At 39.4% G+C, this 26,019-nt stretch overlaps 1 protein-coding gene across 2 annotated transcripts; it reads right to left on the minus strand.

Annotated features, from left to right (window-relative positions):
- Positions 1-148: 148 nt before the first annotated feature.
- msna (moesin a) lies at positions 149-15,304 on the minus strand. Of its 2 annotated transcripts, XM_030746016.1 has the most exons (13): positions 14,994-15,304; positions 7,321-7,404; positions 6,792-6,887; positions 6,397-6,671; positions 6,221-6,304; positions 5,057-5,203; positions 4,871-4,967; positions 4,622-4,785; positions 4,185-4,315; positions 3,916-4,076; positions 3,735-3,827; positions 2,222-2,446; positions 149-1,511 (listed from the first exon to the last, which is right to left on the minus strand). In XM_030746016.1, exons 1-13 carry the CDS (start codon positions 15,003-15,005, stop codon positions 1,347-1,349), a joined length of 1,734 nt encoding a protein of 577 aa, XP_030601876.1. In that variant the 5' UTR covers positions 15,006-15,304; the 3' UTR covers positions 149-1,346. The 2 variants fall into 2 exon arrangements, with proteins under 2 accessions (XP_030601876.1, XP_030601877.1); XM_030746017.1 differs by lacking the exons at positions 6,397-6,671; positions 6,792-6,887; positions 14,994-15,304 and having other exon boundaries at positions 7,321-7,379.
- Between the last annotated feature and the right edge of the window lie 10,715 nt (positions 15,305-26,019).

The raw sequence follows: 26,019 nt of genomic DNA on the forward strand, positions 1-26,019 counted from the left end.
TTATGCATTTGCCATTTTGTTTTAAGATTAAACTACAGCTCTCACCTTTACAGATGACTATTTGTTTAATAAAAGCCAACTGACAATTACATATGTTGTACTGGGATTATTAAAGGGAAAAAAAAAAAAAAAAAAAAAAAATCAACATAACAACCAAACACCACCTCACCGATTAGTAAAAATTAAAAGCAGAGGGCAAAGACTTATGAGGACACTTTTAAAAACCAAACAACTAAAAATGTTTTAACTGTTAAATTCAACTGAAAATTTCCATAGATTTCAATCAGACTTCATTTGCAGATCAAATTGATTTCAGCCTCGCTTCGTGGGCTGAAAACGACTTTACAGTCACCAGATGTGCATCAATGCTTCCTTCTATTTTCTTGTCTAAGCATGAGGAAAAACACAAGTTGTGGCTTACACATTAAAGTTTTATATTTAGATTTAAAACTGGATTGTTCCAACATATGGGATTTGCAAATTTCAAACCAAGTTCAAGTTTTTTTTTTGTCTCTGTGCACACTTAAGACTTTTGCTTGCTTAAGCTTCAACAGTGAATTCTACACTGAGGCCTTGAAGCTGCGTGGCTTAAAGAAAAATGCAAAAAACAGAAAAAAAAAAAAAGTACTTAGAAGATCCTTCATATCATATTGCCGGTAGGCTGTAAATACTGTGACTCGTAACCACAGGGAGATTCTGAGCACAGTAAAATTAAAAGTAAATAAAGTTTCAAACAAATAATAATAATACTGCTGCTGCTTTATGTTCCGTACAAACACTTCAGTCATGTTATTTGCATTTGCTCGTGTAGATTACAGTGCAGTTGATTTTAAACTGCATGAAAGCATCGTTTCTAAAAATAATAATAATTAAAAAAAAGTCCAGCTTGCCGTAAAGAATTGTGTGCAATATGTTTATGGCACAATTTGAATTTGTGAATGGCATTAGATGGATTTCTACAGCTTTTATTTTGAAATCATGATATAAAAATGTGAAGAAATAGATAAAAGAAACTAAAAATTGCTTGCTCGATGTGTCAAGAAATGAGGCATGACCCCATTACTAATACGCTACAAATACCCCTACAAATAATTAGTGAGGAATGCACTAATAAAATACAGTATGTCCCTTTTCAACCAGTGACTTGCCTAAATTCAAAGTAAGAAATGGTAACAAAACAGAGTCTTGCAGATCCAGATTTGTACAACAAGCTGTGCTTTTACAGCCACGTCATATGATGGATCTGATTTTATTTGGGTACAGAGAAAACAGCTTGAGTGAGGCAGGACTGCAGTCCAGGCAGAAAGGCCCAGCTCTGTGGGCTTTTGCATTCGTGAATGCAGACATCACATACATTCAAACTCATCAATACGCTGTTTGGTGTTTCCGGACCGGATCTGCCTGAGGGTCTTGTACTTGTCTCGTCCGGCTCGCATGTTCTCTGCGTGAATGATGTCATTCACCGTTTTCTTGGTCTCATCCCGGGCGTTGGCCAGCTCCGAGCTTAGAGCCTGGAAAGAAGGTCATTGCATCATTATTATAATGTTGCAATTAACATGTGAGGCTCATTATTGCTTCTGTATATGCATAATGTTATGAATATCTTTTTTAGTGTTTCGCCCACATTCTTGAATCAAGTGCGGAGTCACTTAACTGGCTCAAAGTTTACAGTCTATTCACGTATGTCTGTTTTTTGCCATTAAGAATTGAGAGCGGATTCACATTTAGATCACCTTTGCCTGGATTAACCTCATCATTCTGCTTTACAACAAGAATCCCTATCTGTGTTTTCATACGAGATGTAATCATAATGTTGATCCACTCTGCCAGTAAAATATAAAGAGGATATAAATTTGATTTATATCCAGGTTTCCTCGGGCAGGTCAGCTCTGCTAGTGTGTTTTGATCTGTTAAAGTCTCATGGCACTGACTCAAGTCATGGAAGACTCTCTTGGTACGGGTAGAAAGTCAAAGTGCTGTCAGTGAACAGGTGTGAAGTCTGAGGGGTCTAGCTTGAACTGTATGCATCTATGGTGTGAATCTGAACATTCTAGGTCACATCGTTTGAGTTATGGCCAAATTTAGAGTTATTTGTGGAACAGACGCCACCAACGCCAAGGCTATGAAAATACCTCAACTTTTTCTTTGAATTAGCCAGGCTTAAAAATGAAATTAAAATTCATTGTGAGTCTGTATGAATGAAAAACATCCAAGGACTTACAAGTAGATGTTTCTGCAAGCGTTCGTTCTTCTCAGCTTCAGTCATTCGCTCCTCTTCACTGCGGTCCTTATATGCTGCAGCGGCCGTCAACTCGGCACTGGCTTCGGCGCTGCTCTCGTCATTCTCGTCATGCTCGTTCTCTGCATTTAGGGGCTCCTGAGGTACCATCACTTTGTTTTTAAGCTCTTCTTTGGTCTTTTCCAGGTCCTCCTGCACCATGGTAGCCTGACGAAACACAGAAACAACAGTGAGGTGTTTGTGTGTAATACTGACATCTTTATAGTTTCACTGTAAAGATGAAAAGTCCAAGAAATTATACTTATTTAATTTCTTTTTTTTTTTCTTCACTGCTGTTTCTATATCAGCACCTTTCCTACAGCGTGTAGTAGAGGAGAAGTCCACAAGTAAACCTTTGCTACATGATCCGTAAGCAGGGCCTTGGTTTCCTGTTGTGTTTTCCCTCCCCCAAAGTTATATCTTGGATATTTTTAATAGGAATTGTACTCAGGAAATTCAATATAAACCTGAGTGTTTCTTGTCCAAGGTGCTATGATTTAAGAACCAGTTATGAGTAAGACTGGAATTTCAACTGAATATTTGGCAAAAAAAAAAAAAAAAAAAACACAAAAGGAAATGCACATAGCATGGAAACCACCACTTAGCATAACAGGATTTTCCAAGCCAGAAAAATCACAGTGGCTTAAGAGAGGTGAACAGGATTTCCCTCACTCACACACAGACAGCCATCACCAAAACAAACAGCATGAGTCACACTGGCCAAAAAAAAAAAAGAAAAAATGAATGGGCTGGTTGGGGCTGGCACAAAGGATTTTTTTTCCCAAAAAAAGACAAGAGACAAGCCGGGAGAGTTTAACCCTCCCCCAAACCCACACAACAAAAAGACCCCAGGAATGCCTGTCCTGACTGTGTCACAGGGAGGGGCAATGTGACCAGCAGAACTTTGATTAATTCTTCCTGCCATATCTGCACTCACCTCTATCATCAGTCAACACAGGGGCTATTAAGTCATGTGATATCTGAGGGTTTAGTAGTTTTTTCTTGTAATATTCATCCATCCATTTTTCTTTTGCTTATTTAGTTTAGGGTTGCAGGGGAGCCATAGATACCCTGGACATGTTGCCAGCAAAGATTTATCAGAATAGTTTATTTCCTTAATATACTTTTTCACAGGGACACAACAACACAGTAATGAGTGAGAGACGTGCTGGTCAAAACCACCAAAGATATAAGGTTAAGGATAACCTGTCTGTCTCAGTCTTCACCACAAGATGGCAGTAAAGCACAGGTTTCCTTTTTTGTTTGTTTTTTTGGTTTTTAAACTGAATAACCAGAGGAAGGACAAATTGAGCTGCGTAACTGTGCTGGAAGTACCTGTTAGCAAGTTTTCTATATTGACAACATTTTTTTTTTTGCCTGTTCCACTACTGATTGTGCCATATTTTCATGTTATCAGCTTTGACATAGAGAAAAATGCAGAAAAGGTGAACCATACCTTCTCCTGCCACTGGATTGCTTCTTCTTCCTTCTTCTTCTTGGCATCCTCCAGCAGGGAAATCTTTGAGGTCAGGTCAGCCAACTCTGTGGCCTAAAAGAACACCATATTTGAAGCATCAGAACACACATTATTCCACTTTTTTAAATTTCAGCACCTGTAATCACACAGACTAACTGACCAGGTGCTCTTGGTTCTTCATCTGGTTCTCTGACTGCTGCAGCAGCGCCATCTTGGCGTCCTCGGCACTCTTAAGATCACTCTCCAGGCGTTCAGCCTCCTCCTGAGCACGCTTCCTTTCCTGCTCCAACTCCAGAGCCTTCTGCGTTTGCTCCTCCAGCTCTGTGAACACACACACACACACAGGTATTAAAGGTAAGCATCATGTGAGGAAGATATCGTCATCGTTGATTACAGGCACTTTTTCTTGAATTCTGTCAGTTTACCCACCCTGTTGGGCTTTTCTCGTCTGCTCCTCAATCTGCTTTAATCTCTCCATTAATTCCTCCTTCTCCTTTTCAATCTTTTCCTTCTCCTTCTCTGCAAGTTCTCTTTTCTTCTTTTCATTTTCCAACAGAGCTCTAATCGAAACAAGAGATCGTTATATCGTTATAAGAGAGTGGTGTAATGAATCATACAGTAATCATACAGTAATCTTTCCAAAGCAGAGCAGACGATCACATTATTTTATAGAGTATTCGAAAATTTTATAGAGTATTCGAAAAATAAACTAATAATGTTTCTATAACTGTTGTCACAGAGAACAACAGTGCTACAATATCCTATAACTAACTGTATTTATTACATGTTTGGCACAGCAGGAGGTAGCAGCAGTCACACAGTGTGGATCCATGTGTAAAATATCTGTACATTTTTTTGGCTCCTACCTCTCCATCTTCTTGAGATTCTTCTCCTCCCGAGCCTGCGCCTTCATCTGCTGCACTTCAATGGTGTCAGGCTTGCGGCGGCGCATATACAGTTCATGGTTGCCCATGCACAGAGCCAGAATACGCTTGTTGATGCGCAGCCTTGGAGCATAGAATACAAAGTCCTGCAACAGCAACATGAGAGATTTTTACCACAAGTCATAAACAGACATTTAACAGCATATTAAATGTAAATAACAGTTAACATACAGGCGCCTTCTTGTCAATTGGCTTGATGACAAACTTCTTGTCATTGAAGGAAATGTTTCTTATTTCACTCCATGGAAATCCAATTTTGGGCGTCATTCTGTTGAACAAAAACTCTTGGTTAGCACATGGTAACACGGCACACTGTACCCATCAAGAAAAGCAAACACTGCTGTGGAATTAACTTACTTGTCATTTTGTTCATAAATGTTCAGACCCAAAGCATCCACTCCCAACCACAGCTCTGTTCCCTTCTTATTTTTGATGTTGAAGTAATTGACTCCATACATCTCGAGGTCTTGAGCAATTTTCAGATACTCCATCATGGATTCCTCCCTGTGGACAAATAAGATGGCTTAAAGGGGTTTTCAGACAGAATGTGATGTGCTGTTTGCACTGCTTGAGGTGGCTGCAGAGGACAGAGCAAAAATGCAGCACTTTCAAAAGTTCGAGTGGGACGTGGACTAAATATTCTGTATGAAAACTGTACCTCTTTCATTATTACCTGAACTATGATGCTTTAACTGATCTGTAAAGCTACTGGGAAAAACTAATGAATCATAAGATAATATAATGTGTTTATTGCCCATCTACAACAAGCTACCCGAGTGTTGAAACACATACTTGACACATGAAAACCAAGTAATGACATTCACTATTGTCCCTAATAAAGGCATATAGTAAAAGTGTCACTGGCATAAACAGGACTCAGAGCACCTCAAGAGAGCACCAAACTGCAGTGACTCAAGGCCAGCAACAAACTAACACCAAATGTGAATCAACACAAAGGACGTGGCAGCGCACACTCTGCTAGCTTTATGTCAGATGCTCGGAAAAGACAAAAAGGGGGAAGAAACTGCAGCAACAGAGGACATAAAGGTAATTAAATGAAGAATAACTTCCTCAACAGTCTCCAGTGTTAAGTGAGCCCAACTGCACTGGTGCTGGATTTTTATGATTGTATCAAATGTAAACTCTTAGTGCAGATATTATTTTTTATAGTCAAATAAGAGTCTGGTGCCAACTTTTCTTGTGTCCTACGTAGAAGGCCCCTTAAAATAAACTGAGAACATAAAAGTAGAATATTTTGGGAGTTTGAGAGCAGAATCATAAGATTGTCTCACAAAAATTATGAAACACTGTATTCAAGGTGGCAAATAAAAAAGGCCTAAAGAAGAAAAAGACAATGATAAAGGAAAGTTTAAGCTACATATAGAAACATACAGAAACAGGTATGGACTGTGTTGCAGTAATTTAACAAATGTACATTTTTCATTCAGTGGGGAACTGCTCTCTTTCATATGTGTGTGTGTGTGTGTGTGTGTGTCAGTGAACGTGTGCATGGGCAATCACCTCATCATGCTCTTGTGTTCTTCATGCCACACTTGAATCCTCTCTTCCCACTGTTCCTTGTTGAGTTTGTGCTGATCCAGAACTCTGAGAACATGAGAGGCCTGAGTGTCAGAGAACCACGCCTGGAATGTCTCATGTGAACTGCCAGATTGAAATGGCAATAAAGCCTGTGTTACCTTTGAGGGAGCAGGTGTTCACCGCTCAAATAGCCCAGTTTGTGGACTTCCTTGTTGTAGTCGGCATATTTGGCCTGCACCGCATAGGAGGCCAGGAGGACTGCTGTTTCTGGAGGGCAGTAGATGTCATCATTCAAGATTCCCTCCTTCACCTGCAGGAAGAACAGCCGCTGTGTGGCATCCTGGATTAACTCCTCTGAGACATCCTCAGGGAAGAACTTGGCCCGGAACTTAAAGAGCAGTGGGCTTTCCTTCCTCACATCCTGGGCTGTTACCTAAAATAAGACGTGACACAGGTGATGAGGGGGTGGTTGGACTCGAGTTTAAAAAGGGGTAGTTCGATCTTGAAGAAGAAGGGCCAATGAGTGGCGTGTGTTGAATGCTGAGGAGCTCACCTTCTTATTGAGCTTCAGCCAAGTTGAGAAACCCTTTGTGTCCTGGTACTGGAGTCCAAAGTACCAAACCTCTCGCAGACCAATGGTTTTCACAACCTTAAGATAAAAACAGCAACGAAAATGAAATAAAACAAAATAAATAACTGGCACCTATTCTGGTAAAATTCCCTCATTTTATTCTGGTGCATCTCTGACTGTAAATGTATTAGTTTTAGATTTTAGTCAGACAAATCAACACAAGATATCACAGCAGGCTTTAAGAATCTGTCACTGGTTTCACATTAGAAACATGTTATGAGGCCATGGTTGTGGAAATAATCTGTGGCTGTCAATCTAGTTTACTTCACACACACAGTATTTTCTAGAAATAGGAGCACTGAAACCCACCAGTTATGTTAAAGCATGCACATAGTACTTACTTAAATAGCCATCATTTATGTTTAAGGCTAACTGAAGGGTTAAAAAAATACAAAGTCACTCACAAAAGCATAGGGTTAGCAACAATGCTGGTTAAAGGAGTTTCTCATACCTGGTCAAAGAGCTGCTTTCCTGTTGTATTGGGCTGGATGGCGAACTCCAGTTCAGCATCCATTGTGGTGACTCTTACACTAATCTGAGGAACAGAAGAAATTGGAGAAGAAAAAAAAAAACAAGACATTTTATTAATCTATGCAAACAAGGACATTACTCTGGATTAAATTAAAACATTACTTATGTCATTTTACTGAAGCCAGCATTTAATTTCTTGGTAATAGATAAAACTAGCCCTTGTGTTAAGAATGAATGAATGATAAATAAATATATAAATAAACTTTTAATTCACTTAAATGTCATTAAAAACCATAATAAACCCACGTAATGTGTGATCATCATGTAGAATCTATTAAATGTGCCCAAGCAATAAAGGTGCACACACAACCGTCAGTGCTGCCAGTCCACTTGGGCCTGCAAATAATATAACCAAACCCCTCATATCATATTTATTTTATTCCGACATTAGAAGAATTTACTAAAGTCCACATCTCGCGGTCATGACAAATGTGCCAATCTGGCTCTGTCTCAGTTAAGAACTTATCTACAGGAAGTAACCACATCCTCTGTGGTGGTCGGGCCCTGTGAGGCTTGACTGCTAAACACTGAGCTCTCATGAGAGATGTGCACATCCTGCCACGTATCAGACAACCTGTCTTATAGCAGGATTTAACCAGATCGGTTTGTAGACAGAACTTTAGCTTGATTTCCTTTTCAGGTATCACACTTTGCTATCTCGGGTTATTTAGCAATGGAGGCACTCCCTATTTAGATGACTTATTATATCCGTGTGTTACAGAGTAAGCGGTCAGAAGCTTTTAAATACATTTATTTAACCTTTCCCTTGAAAAAGGTTCCACAGAGGGGGGGTTATGTACTCAGTAAACCATGCAGGAATCTCTCATTTTCTCTGCCCTCTTAGAGAGGAGAGAGAAAAAAAATGTCTATTGGGAAATAACTGTGCAGGCAGAGGCCCACGCCTGCCCTGAACAACAATGGTATGCATTATTTCCTAGTTGCGGGGCTGATTAGAGTTGCGTTCTTTCCCATTCATGTCAGCAGAACCCCATTTACTGCTCAGGACACTTGCCCCTCTGTCACTTCCTGTCATCCCCAGCGGTTAAGAGCTGAAGAGAAACCTTTAATCTGGGCCTACACTGAACACCAACTCTGCTGCCTAGAATCATCTCGACATATCACTCTTTAAACTTACAGTTATGAACTTTAAATGGCCATTTTTATATATTTGTTCAGAGTTCAGTTCATGGCCACCCTGCTGGTGTCTAAGCAGTTTCATTTCCTGAGTCAAAATGGTTTATCTTGCATGAAAAAGGAACTACGCTTATACATTTTCTGCCTGGTTAGGGTGTGCCTCTCATGGCCAGAACTCAAAAACACTTAACACACTATTATTAGCACATGCTGAAAAACACCCTGTTCTGGCCCACGTGCCACATTTCCATGACTTTCTCTTAGCTTTTTTTTTTTTTTTTTTTTTTTTAATAAATCACACCAATGCAATTCTTCAGAAGTCCCAAACTCTTAAATTTTACATTTAGAAGCACATTTGTAACTGATTTTGTAACATGATTTGTTTATAATGCTACTGTATGTCATGTGAAGTTCCTTTTCCTTCACTGACTGAAACTTTGTGGTATTTTTAACATTTACATTTGCTTTATTCTCACTCACACAACTGTATATGCTACACAATTTCTATTATTTTCCAGATGAAAATGAAAGGTCTCGTGTCCTGACTCATCAAGTATCCAAGCCATGTTGGACTCACAATACAATACTGGCAAAAAACAGCTGTATTTAGAGCTGAAGGCTAGTTAATATCAGGATACACACATGCTAAGGGTGACAATGCCAATATTGTGATGTTTAGCAGGTGCAACATAAAGGACCAATCACAAAGTTTGATTGAGGCTGAATATTTTAGTTATCATGGATTTTTACAGCAACCTAAATTAGAAGTGGTATTAAATACTGAATGAAGACAGTGATCTAACACTATCACTTATTTTTCTACGTTCATCAAGCATCCTCTGTATATTCTTTTTTTTAAATTTTTTTTATTACTTTTGTGTATTTTAAATCAGATTTAGCAAACCTGTTACTGAAACCAACAGGCACAGATTACTGGCGTTCCAGCATTCAACTTTAGCTCTTACATTCCCACACAAGAGTTATCTCCATGTGCTACAATTCTTCCAATCCAAGTCAAGACAACAAAGGAGATAATGCTAAGTGGTTCCTGGAACAAGAAGGCACAGTTAGGCTCTTGACTAACTGTTCTTTAAGGCGAGCAAGCAGAGGGATTTTTTAGGAAGGTCCCTATCAGAGTGTACGATACGCCTGGCTTATGTTGCAAATTGAACGAGCAGCATGCATCAGAACATGCCATTCTTTGAACGTCTGTCCCACGAATAGCCACAGCAACTGCACACTGATAGAGTCATACAGCTGAGTCATGCCATCCATGAGAGTCACACAAGGTCAGCATCTAAAGTCAACAACTGCTCAACAAAGCATCCTCTTGGTTACCAAAGAAACTTTACTACTGACTTCTACCACAACCTGATTTGCAGTTTGGAGTATCTGAAAGACAAACTGAGGACGTCAGGGGCAACAAGAGTGCAACTCAGATTCCCATCCATTCAGGTGAAATGCACTTTTTTTAATCAAGCGTAAGAAACATTTTAGTTTATCAAAAGGCTAGAAACACTCAGATTTCCATCACATATGCTAACACCAACTGACCAATCACTGATTCTGAGCCAACAAAAGCCCTGGAAGTGGTTATATTATAATGTGAACAAGGATGTGAACAGTTCACGTTGTGTCGGGCTGAATATGAAGTGGTAAAATATGTGAAAATATTGTGACATCCACCTATCCTCTGTGATTTACAGCGTAACAACCTTTTTATGTTATTGTTCAAAGCCATTATTACAAAGCAAATCAGGAGAAAAAAAATAAAAAAATTGTGAGTAAGATTTAGCCCATTTTAATTTCCAAAAATGTAAGTATTTTTAGGGTCTCTTCTACCTCAATGTTTTCTGCACTCAGAGTTGGGGCTCAAAAGGTCACAATGTCTTATTTTCTGGTTATTCTCCATTTACTGTGTGTTTATGGGTGTTAGCATTAAACTGAAGAAACTCAAACTGAGTCACGGGAAGAGGCGGGTGGAAAGTAGGATCAAGTTTCTTATTTCTAAGCAGGGGAGAGTGCAAACAAACACACACACACACAAATTTGGGTCTTTTAGAATGGTTTCCCACGATCACTGCTTGTTTGATTCTTAAAATGTCGGTGCAAGCATATTGAAATGAGAGTTTTGCTGCTTCATCATCTTGTGAATTTGCTGACTGACACCTATCGGAGCCAATTACAGAACTTACTGTCTGCTCGCAAATATGCCCCATATTAATTAAGCCAACGTATCAAGTGATTACAGTATGTTTTATCCATACTTGCTTTATGTGCCAAGTATTCTTTGGTACATTGTTAGAGCCATGTAGACCTGCAGAGATTAGGCAGTAACAAGGAGGTGCTAATACTTGGTAACTGCAGTATACATTTTCCTAATACAGCTTTTCATATGACTAATGTGATTTCCTGCAAGTTGCCTATTCAAGCATACAGTGGAACAACTTTGCTATCTGTTCAACTTGTGCGGAATTACGATTTGTGCTCGTTAGAGTAGATTCAAATGAGCTGCTTTATTAGCAAGTCAGCAGGGTCTAAAATAAACTAACTCATACTTGTCAGCTGGGGCAAGGTTAACAGAATAATCAGTGTAAGATCAAACTGGTCTAGTGAGAAACAATGCTAGCTCATAATAGCAGATACAGTACTCAGGATGTAAAAACAGAACACTACATGACCAGCAACAAAGTACTTACATTCAGATCTTTGCTTTCGCCACAGCTTTCAAAGAGAAAACTTTAAAAAGTGAAGTTTTGACTGCAGTTTGTCCACCAGCACTACCTCTACTGTTAATCTGCTCTGCTATGTGCACCACAGACCCATTTAATCTCCTGCTACTTGCATACTTCCAGGTTTTTCCATTTGGCACGTCTCCATAGACACGCTTGTTAAAAAATGTGATCCTTCTAAGGAGAAACGAGATTTGTCATGATTTCTACAATTTGGGATAAAATGGTAAGTTATGCTCAAGTTTTGTGTGATAACAGTAGCCTGTTTGTGTTTCTGGATGAAAAGGAGTTGATATGAAAAACTCAAAGACTGTACCAACGCTGAAATGGTTCTATTGTTCAAACACTAGGGAGGAAAGTAAGAGAGCAGATTGTGATGGGGTTACGGGAGTGGGAAAATCCTTTGTTCTGTAACAACATGGGGCAATACTCTAGCAATAATACTGATGATTATTTTGTGTTTTAGAAAATACGGCCTATTTAAAATGTGATTTTGAGTTAGTGCTACCTCCTTGATGAAGCAGATAAAAGGCTGCAATTACATGTAACAGCAGCACATAAACAATTTCAATATAATAATAAAGCTGCACTAGGAAGTGAAAAACACTGTAAAGGCTAATAACAACAGGCATGCAGAAAACTCCTGTACTTGTTGCACTGCTGTAGCACAATCTAAAGTGGGGCATGGTATCTGAAGACCACGCGGAGGAAAGCTGGGAGGAGAACAGCCAGACTGTGATGTGAAAGTCCATATAAGGCTGCAGGCGAGGAAATTACCAGAAAGGAACTGATGTAAGTACAGAAAGCTTGAGTCATTACACGACTTCCTAGGGAAACTGAAGCACTGCCAAAAGGAGTTCAGCAAAGGCTGAGTTTCTCAATAATTATTGCTTTTGTGAGACATTAAACTTTTTAAATGTAACTTAAACACTGGAAAAATTAAATGTTTGAAAAACTAGGTTAACAAAACAGGTAATGGAAAAACTTTTTTTCCCCCCTCTCTTTAAAAGGATCCATGAATCTTCCTCCCTGAGGCAGCTTGGTGGGGAAATTACTTTCTGAATACAGAGTCAGTTTGGAGCATTTGCTGAATCGGTTTATCTAACTTCCTTCTTTAACACTTCTTGTCTGTTGCATCTTTGCAATGGCACCGCAAGCTTAAGAGAAAGGAAATGAAATGAACAGTGTCACAGGTCTGAGACTGAACAACCTATGTCAGGTGCAGTAACTGCTACTCAGTGATTATATTTTTGGCATTACCAGTGTGTAACATGCTGTTCAATAATGAATATTCATTCCAGTGATCCACTGTTTATAGAGAAAATTTTGCTGCTTCCTCCTGTCCACAACTAGTTTCCTCTTTTCTCTTAATGACATCCACACTCTGCAGCACAGCATGTCCACCTCGGTGCAATTGAACTGACAGTAACTGCCAAACAGCTGCATTTGAGGTGTTTCAGGTTCCCATCTATAACTGCAGAACCAGCTACTTTAAACACTGCTTTGGTTTTGCTGAGGTTAACAACATGCCAGCTGCACTCTGCATACAGAGACTGATACTTAGCGATGGACTAAAATGCACGGCAAGTAAATTGTTCATTACAGGAAACAATTTCAGTGTGTGTCTCTGTAGTAGTCCTTCTTGTTGAGCTCCAATGTCTACAAACACCACTTGACTTCTATGATTCGTATCAGTAATGCTCATATGTATTTTGAGCTTTTGGAGGACTGTTTATTTTTCCTTTAGAAAAGTGCAGGAAAAAAAAAAAAAAAGCACAAATGTCCCTTTTTTTGCTAATATACAATTTAAATTCATTAGTTATTTACTGACTCAATAGAAATATTATTTCTCCTCAGAATGAGACTTTTGGAGGTGAAAACATAAATCATCAAAACTGGTTCAAATTACTACAGTAAAGGCAATATTGTGTTACCTTATTTGACCAAAATCCCATGCATTTTTCTTGTATTTCTGACCATCTGATAAATAAAAGTGTGTAGCTGTGGCTCAGGATATAGAGCAGGTCATCTACTAATCAGAAGGTTGGTGGTTCAAATCCTAGCTGCTCCAGTCAGCATGACAAAGTATCCCCAGGAAAGATACTGAACCCCAAGTTGCTCGCGATGCACTCGTCCAAGTATGAATATGTGTGAATATTAGATAGAAAGCACTTTGAAATAGAAAACAGTGCATGTGAATGGGTAAATGCAAACGTGTTGTATAAAGAACTTTGAGTGCTCAGCTAGAGTAGAAAAGAGCTATATAAGAATGAATCCATTTACCATTATACTTTAAGTAAATATTATTTTAAAAAGTTCAAAGAAACAGCACAATACAGGTGATTTTCTTTAGCTGTGGCTAAAACTTCTCAATATGGTGCCAAAAAGGCCTCTGTGTAGGAAAACCAACCCTGTACTTAACAAAATGCTGATATTAGAGGAATTCCTTTCAGAAGGAAGAGGGCAGTGAAGGCTTTTTAAGCACACATTGAAAATGCCAGGATGCTTGACATTTTTCTCTGGTTGACATCTTGGAAAAATATCAAGGAAGTACAAGCAGAAACAATACAGCAGGAAAAAAGCAGGTACAAGACTTAGAGGCATTTCCATTTTATTTATTTGTTCTTTGTAATATAGAAAGGTTCCATATGTAGTGGCTAAAAACTGACCTAGTCCAATCTGTAAAATAATAGCTTATTTTAAGAGAAATCTGACACATAATCTGTTAGATGCGGATGATACTAATTTTCTGCACTGTGAAATCTAAATGTAGGCTATGCAGATCACCTTCTCATTTGTCATGTATGAATCTTTTAGTAGCATAATGTTCCTTTTACATGCAGACTGTGCATTTGGGTATCTGACAACAAGCTGAAGATAAGAAGAATGACTGCACACAGCTTCTGCTATCTTCTTCATTCACAAACCACTCCACTGAGCTTAAACTCAACATGCCTTTACCTGGACCAAGCAGAAGCGATGGGTTTGAAACCACATTCAGTGCTTTTGTCCACTGACTAAGGCATCCACGGGAATATTGGGCTGTGCCTTTTACAATGCTGTTTGTGTGGTCCCTCTTCTTTTCTTTGTTCAGAGCTCCCCCCAGTACCAGCACAAATCTGTGGGTGCTCCTTCATTTCAGGAGCATTTATTTTCTTTTTCTAATCTTGGCCACATGGCATAAAAAGCTCTTTTTATGTCTCCTCTTTTTCCTCATCCCGGTTGTAGATTTGCCTCCATTTGCTCCTGGTTTGGCCAGCACAGCTGGCCTGAATGACAGTTCAAATCCCTCCTTGTTAGAGCTGACTGAGACGGAGGCCTTAGGAGGACTAGCTTGCTGCTAGTGCAGGATACACTTCCGCTAAATAGCTGTTTTAAAAGTGTGATTTCAGCCTTTATATGCAAGTCTAGAGCACCGCAGTAACACGCAGCCTCCATCCTGAATGAATGATTTGATTTAAGGCGCTAATTTTAGTGGATACACCGGCGGGAGCGCGCACGAGCACACACTTAACGGAAAGTACCACAATAGCCCTAGTCGGATGAGTTTGAAGTAAAAAGCCCAACCCTAACCCATCAGAGGTACACTTTAATTTACCTTACTGTGATTACTGAATAGCGGCGTTAAACACCCAGACCCAGTTCAAATTTCGTATTGAAAAAAAGAGAGACAGAAAAGATATAGCAGCTTCCGACATAATACCATAAATGTACTTTTCAGTCTTACCGTTTTCGGCATTTTGTCTTTCTTTGACGTCCGGCTCAGGCTTTGTGTGAAGTTATTAAATAAGAAGAGCAGTTAACGAAACCGGGAGAAAACTTTTTCCCATCAGAACAACGGCGCCAACCAAACGCCTTCCCGTCTCGAGGGAACAAAACCTTACTTTTCTTTTTTTTTTCTGCTTGACTACGAAGAGCTATTTTAAACCCTACGCGCGCGGGGGTTGTTTTTCCTTTGTTTCGCCTTAAAGTAAAATGGACTCGAGATTTCCTGCTAACGGTACCCCTGCCTGCAAACCACACCCAAGTGCCGGCCGATGACAGGACAGCAGACTGAAAGGCTCAGACTCCGCCTGCAGCAGTCGCATCATCATATCTGCAGTTCGCCGTCTCAGCTCTACGCCACAAAGTTTCCCCAGCACTCTCACTTTCAGCAGACAGGACACATTAAATACCATTATGTTTGATTGTTTCTACAAATATTGAGATACTTTGAGAATATACAGAAATTGTCAGCGAAAATAGGCTATATCACGAAAATATCTAAAGCAGACCTGTCATGATCCGCAGTATCTTCGTCATCTGTTATTCAACATTTTAAACCAGAGGTCAAAAAAGTAACTTAAAGGGCCAAACTGTCATATTTTTTACATTAAATCGCGGACCGGAAGTAGGGGGCGGGGCCGGATGCGGACCGCGAGTTTGAGACCCCTGGTCAACACTCCTAATAATTTCCCCAAAAATCATCGTGTTAATGATACATAATATAATTCACAGACTAGACAAATAAAAAGGCTTCTTTTCAATTATTATTGACTTCAACTGTTTTGGTAGTTTTGCCAGTCACACACACAAATTATTGTACATTATGTAAGTACCATGGCAATTTCAGATGTTAGTGTGTTGCTACTTATATACAACCAAAATACAGTGTGGTCATCTACATTTACCTTTCCATTTATTTCAGAGAAGTCCTACTAGCGAGTCTTGCATCTTGGCAGCCATGTTGAAATGCCCTCAGGCATGTGTCTATCCATCCATCCATCCATTTTCTATCACTTATCCACATTCAGGTCATGAGGACAACAGCATAAGCAGAGAAACCCAGTCACTGAGGCATTCCCATGCCAGTCGAGAGATATAATATAAGAGGAGGTGCCCAGGAGGGCTGGTCAAGCGTTCGAGAACCAGGATGAAAACCGCATTGTTTCCCTTGAATCTGAGGTTCAATTAACGGACAGACTCCTTTCCAGCACCCTGACATAGACCTTCCTGGGGAGGCTGAGGAGGGTGATCCCCCAATAGTTGAAGCACACCCTCGAAACCCCCTTCTTAAATGTAGGAATCACCACCTCAGTCTGCAAATCCAGTGACACCACCCCAGCTCTCCATGCGATGTCAACGAAGACAGCCCTATAGCATCCAGAGCCTTCAGGAACTCAGGGCAAATCTTGTCCACCCCAGGAGCCCTGCCACCAAGGAGTTTAACCACCTCAGTGACCTCACACCCAGTGATGTGCGAGTTGTCTCCCTCATCCCCAGATTCTGCTTCTTCTACAGAAGATGTGTCTTGTGGGATTAAGGAGGTCCCAGAAGTATTCCTTCCACTACTCAACTATAGCCTCAGTTGAAGTCAGCAGCGCCCTACCCCCATTATACACCGTGTGAGTAGAGCACCGCTTTCCCTTCCTTAGTTGCCTGATGATTTGCCAGAATTGCTCCAAGGCAGTCCAAAAGTTCCATGGCCTCACTGAACTCCTCCCACACCCAAGTTTTTGCTTCAGCCACCATCCAAGCCTCATTTCACTTGCCCTGCAAGTACTTGTCAGCTGCCTCTGGAATCCCACAGGCTAACCAAGCCTGATAGGACTCCTTCAGCTTGATGGCTCCCTTCATCTCCAGTGAGCATCTAGTTCAGGGATTACCACCACGACAGGCACCAAAGACCTTGCAGCCAAAGCTCTGTGCAGCAGCCTCAGCAGTGGAGGTGCAGAACATGATCCATTCAGACTCAATGTCTTAAGCCTCCCTCAGAATGTTGTTGAATGTTGTTGCCTCTGCCAGGCATTCCCAGCATACTTTCACTATGCATTTAGGTGCACCAGGTCTGTCCAGCATCTTCCCCTGCCACCTGATCCAACTCACCACCAGGTGGTGATCAGTTGACAGCCCAGCTCCTCTCTTCACCTGAGTGCCCAGAACATACAGCCACAGATCTGATGATATGATTACAAAATCGATCATCAACTGGCAACCTAGGGTGTCCCAGTGCCACGTGCACTTATGGACATCCCTGTGTTCGAATATAGTGTTCGTTATGGAGAAATGGTTTGCAGACACATCCAATAATAGAACACAGCAGATCAGGCAGGCCTTTCCTCCCAGTCACGCCCTTCCAGGGCTAACTGTCGTTGCCCACATGAGCATTGAAGTCTCCCAGTAGGACCATGGAGGCACCAAATGGAGCACCCTCAAGCACTCCGCCCAGCAACTCCAAGAAGGCTGAGTACTCTGAACTGTCACTTGGTGCATAAGCACAAACAACAGTCAGGACCCATTCCCTGGCTCAAAGGCACAGGGAAATGACCCTCTTGTCGGCTGGTGAAAATGCCGTCATACAGGCACCAAGCGGGGGGATAGAAGGATACCCACCCCAGCCTGCCAATTTGAAACCCCAGAGTCCAACCCCTCTCCAGGACTGGTCCTGGGCCCATATCTCCTCTTTGGGCTATGTCCAGCTAAGGTCTAGCCACCAGGTGCTCTCCCTCGACCTCCCTCCCCAGGTCTGGCTCCAAGTTGGGGTCCTGGTAACTCTATCCCGGGCAGGGTAAACTGTTCCCTTGTTGCATCTGCCAGTAGGGTTGTTGGAATCACTTTTTGTCTGGCCACTCACCCAGGACCAATTTGTACTGGGAGACCATACCAGGGGGCAAAAGCCCCCAGACAACATAGCCCCTGGGATCACTGGGGCACGCAAACTCCTCCACCACAATAAGGTGGCGATTTACTGAGGCACCCCAGGTGCTTATTTGGATAGCTAATTTAAGGCATTACTAGAATTTACTTAAAGTTCGGTGATCACTGGGACATATTTGGGTGATACAGTGTTAAAGGGGTTAGCACTGTTTCACAGTAGGAAGGTTCTGGTTTCGAATGTGTGGCAGGCTGGAGCCTTTTTAAGTGGAGTTTGCATGTTTTCCAGCCATTCATGTTATAATAACTGGTAATTCAAAACTGGCTGTAGGAGCAGATGTGAGTGCAAACAATCATCTGTCTCTGTTATCCCTGTTAAGGATTGGCACCTGCCCAAGCTAGGAGTTTAGGCTCCAGCCCCCCCTCAACCCTAGTTGGACAAGTGGTTGGCAAGTAGTTGATGGATGGCATACTTACAAAGAAATTTGTACAGTTGGGTTATCATAGGATAAATATGACATACAGTACTGTGCAAAAGTCTTGATCCACCAATCATTTCTTTATATTTTGCTTCCAAGGGCCACCAGACCTTGTAGTTTTTAAAGCAACAGTTCTTTCTGAAGGTCTTTCAAAATTTTTCTTTGGATGTTCCTTGTACCTGACCATTTTCAGAGGACTGTTTTTAATTTGTTAAGCCACTGATCTATGAATTGGTCCAGCAAAAGAAAAGTATCTAACTAATGGGATTAACTAGGGTTGTGTCTACACATAACAGACAACTTAGTAAAAAAAAAAAAATTATTGTATCTTGAGGCACTTTGTAATAGCCTGTCACAATAAGACATAATTTGTTCTTTTTTGTTAAATCTATGAAAAATGCCAAAGATAACACAGTCTGACAGACAAACAATAATATGTTTACACCAGCAAGGTGATTCCCAAAGAGCTAATAGCTGAAATTGCACCACTGGCTGAAATACAGCCCCAAGTCATGACAGAGCCTCTGCTGTGTTTTATAGAACGGTGTAGACACTCACTGTTGTATCTCTCTCCTGACCTTTTCTGTACATATTGGAAATAATTTGAAACCAAACCTCAAAACTTGCCGCATTGCCACTGATTTTCAGTCGAGTTCTTGTGTAATTTGGCATACCTCAGCCTTTTTTCTCCCCATTTCCCTTCCTTAAGAATGGCTTCTTGACAATCACCCTTCCACTGAGACCATTTCTGATGAGGCTTCAGTGAACAGCAGATGGATTAGCAAAGGGCTAGATGCATCTCTCAGATCCTGTTTCAGGTCTTTGCTGGAGTTTTTCTTATTTCATAAGGACATGACTTTTAGATACTGCTTATCTGCTAAAGATAGCTTTTAGGCCTGTCACTTCTTCTTTTTTAAGGACAAACTATATACCATACAATGTGAAAATGAGTGAAAAAGCAGACAATGTCGAAAGAAAAACTCTGAAAGACCTTGGGAATGCCTGGAGAATTATTGCTCAAGATCACTTTTAAAAAATAACAAAAAAGTCTGAATCCTTGGGAGCAAAATATAAAGAATTGAGGTGTAGCTCAAGACTTTTGCACAGTAATGTATAAAGGCTATGTACAGTAACAAAATAGAAAAGAACAGTATAATGCAATGAAGTTGAGACAATCAGGGTTAGCAGGGTGATAATAAAATGTTGGAAATCATTCAAACACTACTTCATAAACTTGAAGGTAAGATATTAATGTGATCAGGGCACTGGCAGTGGTTATCAAACTGTTGTGAGCACTCATGTCTTCAGGGATAATTTGCTCCATCTCATCTCCACTGCCATCAAGACAGAAATGCTTGTACAAAGGGTGGCCTCGGGTCATTCAAAACAACTTTATGTTCTCTTGCTCTTTCAGGGGATCAGCTGGCCTGAAGTGTGACTAAATATTACACTATAACAGACAATGCAGCGTGCGGTATGGTGAGAAACAAACTCTAAGGCCCCTTCTTTCAGTATGCATCACATAGAGCGCATGAATCACCTTTTCTCAGTGCAGTAAACCAACACCGTCAACCTTAAAAGACTTTATTTCAGTGTTGCGCTGTTCAGTGGTCTATAGCTAGCATCTGCAGCACCAGTTTCTACATGCTCTGGATGAAACTTCCCAGCCTAGATTGAGAATTTGTGGTCAACAATGTCAAGAGCTGGCTGCGCCCCCCCCGGCATCTTTGCAAGTCATCAAATAAGCACAGGTTCCCACTTCAAGACGCCTTCTTACATTTACATTAAGATGTGTTAACCGTTGTTCACGTCTCTGCTCCAAGTTTCTTGTTTTGATGTATCATGGCTTCTTATATTGCAAATTTAAATCAAATTACATGCAAAAGTAAAATGTTGCACATGTGCACGATGTGTAGAGGGAATAACAGCATTCAAGCTTTACATACGCTTTAAAAGTAAAAAGGAAAACATTAATGACTAGACAGAGGAATCCTTTGAGGCTGACTGGTGCTTAAATAGTCTCAGTGAGAACACAGCACAGAGATGTCACTGAGTTTGTATGTTGACTCATCTCTGATGTTGGTGGATGACCACCCACAATCTCACTGAATGAGCTGCATGCTGCTTTCAAATCAGAGGCAAGATGGTTTCGAGACCACACGTGTACAACTGTCACAATCTGGCAGACAAGAGGAGGTTGGACACATCCTAGAAACAATCTTCCTGTTTAAAATCTGTTTCTGAACATAACATTTCATTCTGCAAGGAATGCACTTCTTTCATTAATTAATCCAAATAAGTTTCCAATCACTTAAAATGGATTTTATTTCAAGGGAATAAAAAAGCCACACAGTATTTAAAAAGGCAGTGCTCTTGCAGTATAGAAATGCAAGAATGAACCTTAAGTTTATGCACCTTTTCAATATGCTTTTATAGCTGATATTAATACTGAGGAGTCCTGCTAAATACACATTTAATCCTTACTTAAAGTGGTGCTAACACATATAACAGAGGCCTCTTTTTCACCTTAATTATACAAATTGTAGTATTTGACAGTGTTACTTAAAGAGGCCTTTTCTGTTTGTAAGATGCTTTCATAATGAAAGTCTGCACTTGTGTCAGTGACACATGCCTTTAGCTATTACACCACTCCACCAGCAGATAGTGTGCATGTGCTGTGAAACCTGTTGCACATCCACAGCTGCTGTATATAACCAGAGTGGTTTAAGGTATCAGTCTGCAGCATCATTTTACAGAAGTACAAACTGATTTTTAAAAAAATGATAATTTCAAGGAATATTTAGCCAAAAATTACACAAAAATAAATGGTAAAGGGAAGATGTATGGTGATTTTGGTAAACATCTTCTAGAGATGAAGTAGGAGTATTTGCTACTTTCGAACATGACTTTATCATACCATGATCAAACATTCAAACCAAAAATAAAATGACATTCTTTGACTCTATTATAGAATATTTAAAGTTTCCATAAAGCAGTGTCTAAAATCTAGAATGAACCCTTCCACCATTATCCTGTAGTGAAACAGGTGGTACAGAAAATGCTTATACCTCAGGAACAGTCCTCCTGGAGGATGGGGGTGGGTATGAAACATTTTGGTTACTGAGCATACAGGGGATTTTGGAAAAGGAAATAATTTCAGACCTTTCCTTCTTTCATGAAAAAAAATCTTTGAACACAGTTGTTTCTATAATCACCTCATTAAACAGAGACAAAACACAGTTTGAACAGAATTCTGCTTTATTATGGAGAGAAACACAGTTTGTCATTAAGACTTACATTTTGTTTGAGCCCACAGACCCAAATAGTCTATTTTTGTATATATTAGTCTATAAAAGCAATGCTTTCTAGTCAGTGAGAATTACAATACTGCAGATCATCACAACACAAAAACTTGTTTTATATTTCCCTTTTTCACATTGCTGACACAATGGTCTACTCAAAGGTGAGACCTACACATACTTCAGAAAAGTGACCACTGCATTTCTCAGTATTAGAAAACAACCAAGTCTGTGATTTAAAATGTTTGTGTGTCTTAACCTGAGTATTACACTGTATACTGTATATGTACAGTCCTGTTTAAATGCGTGTGCTTCTTAGTTGTGACATTTTGTACGCCAGCATTCCGTATGCACAAACGCACAAACTACAAGACATCAAGGGACTACAACTGAACCAATAATCATGACAGGCATGAGAAGTGTACACATCAAAAATCACTTTGGTCTTGATTTCAGCAAACAACAGATTCTGATAGAATACCGACAATATCTGCATTAACGTGTTGAAAATGGTGCTAATCTAATGCAAACTGGCCTCAGATAACAACATTAATAAATTACAATTGGTGAAGAATTCAGTACTCAAAGAATCCACAATTCAACACACTTCTGCTTTGTTAACATAGAGGGTTAGTCATTAAATCAACGGCCAAACATTCCAAGAAATTCCAGTTTTAAAAAGCATCTGTAGCTTTCAAGACCAAGGAACATCAAACACAAATCTGAGTACAAACTGGCACTCACTTTATTACAGTCAGTATGATACTGCAGTCTTGGTCTTGCCAATTGTGCGGCTGGTATGTGGTGACATCATTTGGCACCCAGGCATCGGCCAATGACAGACTGCAAATTCTGTATCATGCCTTTAATCATCTTTAACTGCCAGGCTGGGCACTGATTTGCGTTTGTTGCCGAGCTACCCTTAGCTTACAGTGTGTGAAAAAGAAATCCTTTGTCCTCAGAAATATGAATACATTGCATGACAACCCATGTGCTGAATCACAAGATTTTTTTTTAAATTTTATTTCATTTTATTTATTTTTTTTAGACAAAGCCAACCAAGAATAACTTTGGCATGTTTTATTCAGCAAAATATATCCAAAAATATTGAAATTCCCATTTAAATAGCATAAAGAAGACATGTCGGATCAGAGGAAATAGATGCACATGTTACAACACAAAAATTGTTTTAACAACTGAAATAACTGTCACATTTACAGATTTTTTATATTATATTATATATATATATATATATATATATATATATATATATATATATATATATATATTTGTGTGTGTGTGTGTGTGTGTGTGTGTGTGTGTGTGTGTGTATAAAAGTATTTGCCCCTCCCTGATTTTTTTTTTTGTGTGTATTTGTCACACTTTCATGTTTCAGATCATCAAATACGTTTTAATATTAAATAAAGATAACCTGAATAAATACAAAATGCAGTTTTTCATTTATTAGGGGGAAAAAGCTAATCAAACCTACCTGGCCCTGTGTGAATAAGTAACTGCACCCCTAGTAAAACATGAAGCAAATGTGATTAACCACAGATTTTTGTAAAGCTGAGTTCAGTTTCACTATCCACACCCAGGCCTGGTTACTGCCAGACCTGCTGAATCAAAGAAATCACTTAAATAGAACCTGTCTGACAAAGTGAAGCAGGCTAAAAGATGTGAAAAAGCAGCACATCATGCCATGATTCAATTCAATTCAATTTTATTTATATAGCGCCAAATCACAACAAAGTCACCTCAAGGTGATCTAAAGAAACAGCTGAGAAACAAAGTCACTGACATCTGTCAGTCTGAAAGGGTTGCAAAGCCATTTCTAAGGTTTTGAGACTCCAGAGAACCACACTGAGATCCATTATCCACAAATGGAGAAAACATGGAACAGTGGTGAACCTTCCCAGGAGCGGCTGGCCTACCAAAATTACTCCAAGAGCTTATTGATGACTCATCCAGGAGGTTACAAAAGAACCCAGAACAACATCTAAAGGACTGCAGACCTCACTTGTCTCAATCCAGAGATCATGATTCAAGAAGAAGACTAAGAAAGACTAGACAAAAAAATGGCATCTGTGGAGATCTCCAAGGAAAAAAAACAAAACAAAACAATGCTGACCAAGAAGAACACAAAAGTTTGTCTTACAAGCTCAAGCAGACTTGAATTATGCAACAGGACAATGATCCAAAGCACATCAGCAAGTCCACCTCTCAATGGCTCAAAAAAAACCAAAACAAACAAACAAAAAACAAATGGAAGGTTTTGGAGCGGCCTAATCAAAGTCTGGACTTAAATCAGATTGAGATGTTCTGACATGATGTAAAACAGGATGATCACGCACAGAAAAAAAAAAAAAAAACTCTGAATTTAAACACTTCTGCAAAGCAGAGTGGGAAAAAATTCCTCCACCATGAAGTGAAAGATTGAAACACTGTCAGTTATCACAAACACTTGATTACAGTTCTTACTGCCAAGGGTGGCACAAGCAGTTATTAGGTTCAGGGGGCAATTACTTTTTGACATAAGATAAAGACATCAGGAAGGGGCAAATACTTTTTTTCACGGCATATTTCATATATATATATATATATATGAATGACAGACACTATGTACAGAGAGGACATGATGCTTACTGCTGTACACAGGGTATCTGTGCACGTTTAGGTAGCACATAAATGTCCCTGTAAATTAATTACTGTACCCAGTGAGAATAAGTACATACCAGTGGGCTACTCCCAGTGACACACAGTGTCACAAACATTATGGCATTGATTTTTTTTCCCCCCTTTATTTAAATAAAACTATTTTCATATTATACATTTCATAATTTGTTACATTCAAGGTATAGATACAATTTGTATCAACAAGCAAAAGTCAATTCTAGACATTTGTGACTTAGCTGTTTGCGGCACTTAGAAAGGAAGGGAGAGGACTAAAAACCACCATTTTGGCCTTTTAACATTTAGCCAAAGCAGTAAAATACAAACCAAAAACTGGATTGGTATATTGAAAGTAACTAGCAGAAATAGTGAGGCTTTTGTTTGTATCCTGGAAATAGTCCATTGCTGAACAAAAACTGTCCTTTTGGAAGCTTTCTTAGAAATGACAAAATTTCCAAATATAATACAAAACCTAACAAACCCAGACCATTTGCATTTATGTTGTGGCCTATATTCCAGTTACTAAGTTAAGTATATATACTTTGAATTCATGAGCAATGGACATCAGTAATGTTAAATATTCTTAAGTGAAAAAGTTAAAACACTACTAATCTCAATTCAGTGCTACAATCAGCAGCAAAGCAGATGTTTTTTTGTTTGTGTTTTTTAAATTTAGTGCTGTTTCTTGTAGCATACAGCACTTCAGTGTTTTTGTGACAGTTTTTGGAGCATAGGACAATTCAGTTACTTCAAAGGGAAAGGATGGCACGCAAACTTTTAGCCAAATGCCAGAAACAACCTTGACAGCAGCCTTGCAATCTGATTGTTTCACATGAAGAAACATTTAGGCAGTTTGTTTCACCTTCTCATGAACAGACAACTGGCCTAAGGTGGCCTCGTCTTTTTTCATGAAAAAACAAAGTCAGCAAAGCCCAAAATTCATTTTGGGCAAAACACATTCAACATTTTTTTTCTCTGTATGTCTATATATATATATATATATAACGGTTCTACCTAAACATTACAAAGAGATATATATATATATATATATATATATATATATATATATATATATATATATTTGTTTAAAAGCACCACCAAGGAGACAAGGTCAGGCTCACACAATTAGCCCTGTTAAAGAGTAATACCACTCAGTTTAGAAATCAACACGTTCCTGGAATAAATGACAGACATTTCTGTGATGCCATTTAAAAATAGTGTGATGCAGCTTCATTTACTAATATGGGAGCTAAATATTAATTTCTACTGTTTTGAATCATTTATTAACATAATGAAGCACCTGAACAATAAACTGTCCTCCAATGCATTTTTGTTATTTGACTCTTAATTAAATCTTTTACAAATTAGCCTTTAAACACTTAATAACAGGCCTATGGGTTACCATTCCTGAACCCTGAAAATAAGCGGCATTTCCCTTTAAATGCGCTAGGAGCATGGTTCTGCTATATGCGTTGGCTTTACATGGTACAACCTGGTGCATGGTGCAACTGTAGTGATTGATGCAGCACTTTAAACTACAGGAAAAACAAAACCAAGCAATCTTTAAAATGAAGGGTGTTAATCTTTATGGGTGACTTTTTTACATAATATGTTTGAAATTACTTCAAGTAATAGGTTTGACTTGATAGCTTGGGGGCTATTTCAAACT

The sequence above is a fragment of the Archocentrus centrarchus genome, chromosome 14 (assembly GCF_007364275.1).
Source record: "Archocentrus centrarchus isolate MPI-CPG fArcCen1 chromosome 14, fArcCen1, whole genome shotgun sequence".
NCBI lineage: Eukaryota > Metazoa > Chordata > Actinopteri > Cichliformes > Cichlidae > Archocentrus > Archocentrus centrarchus.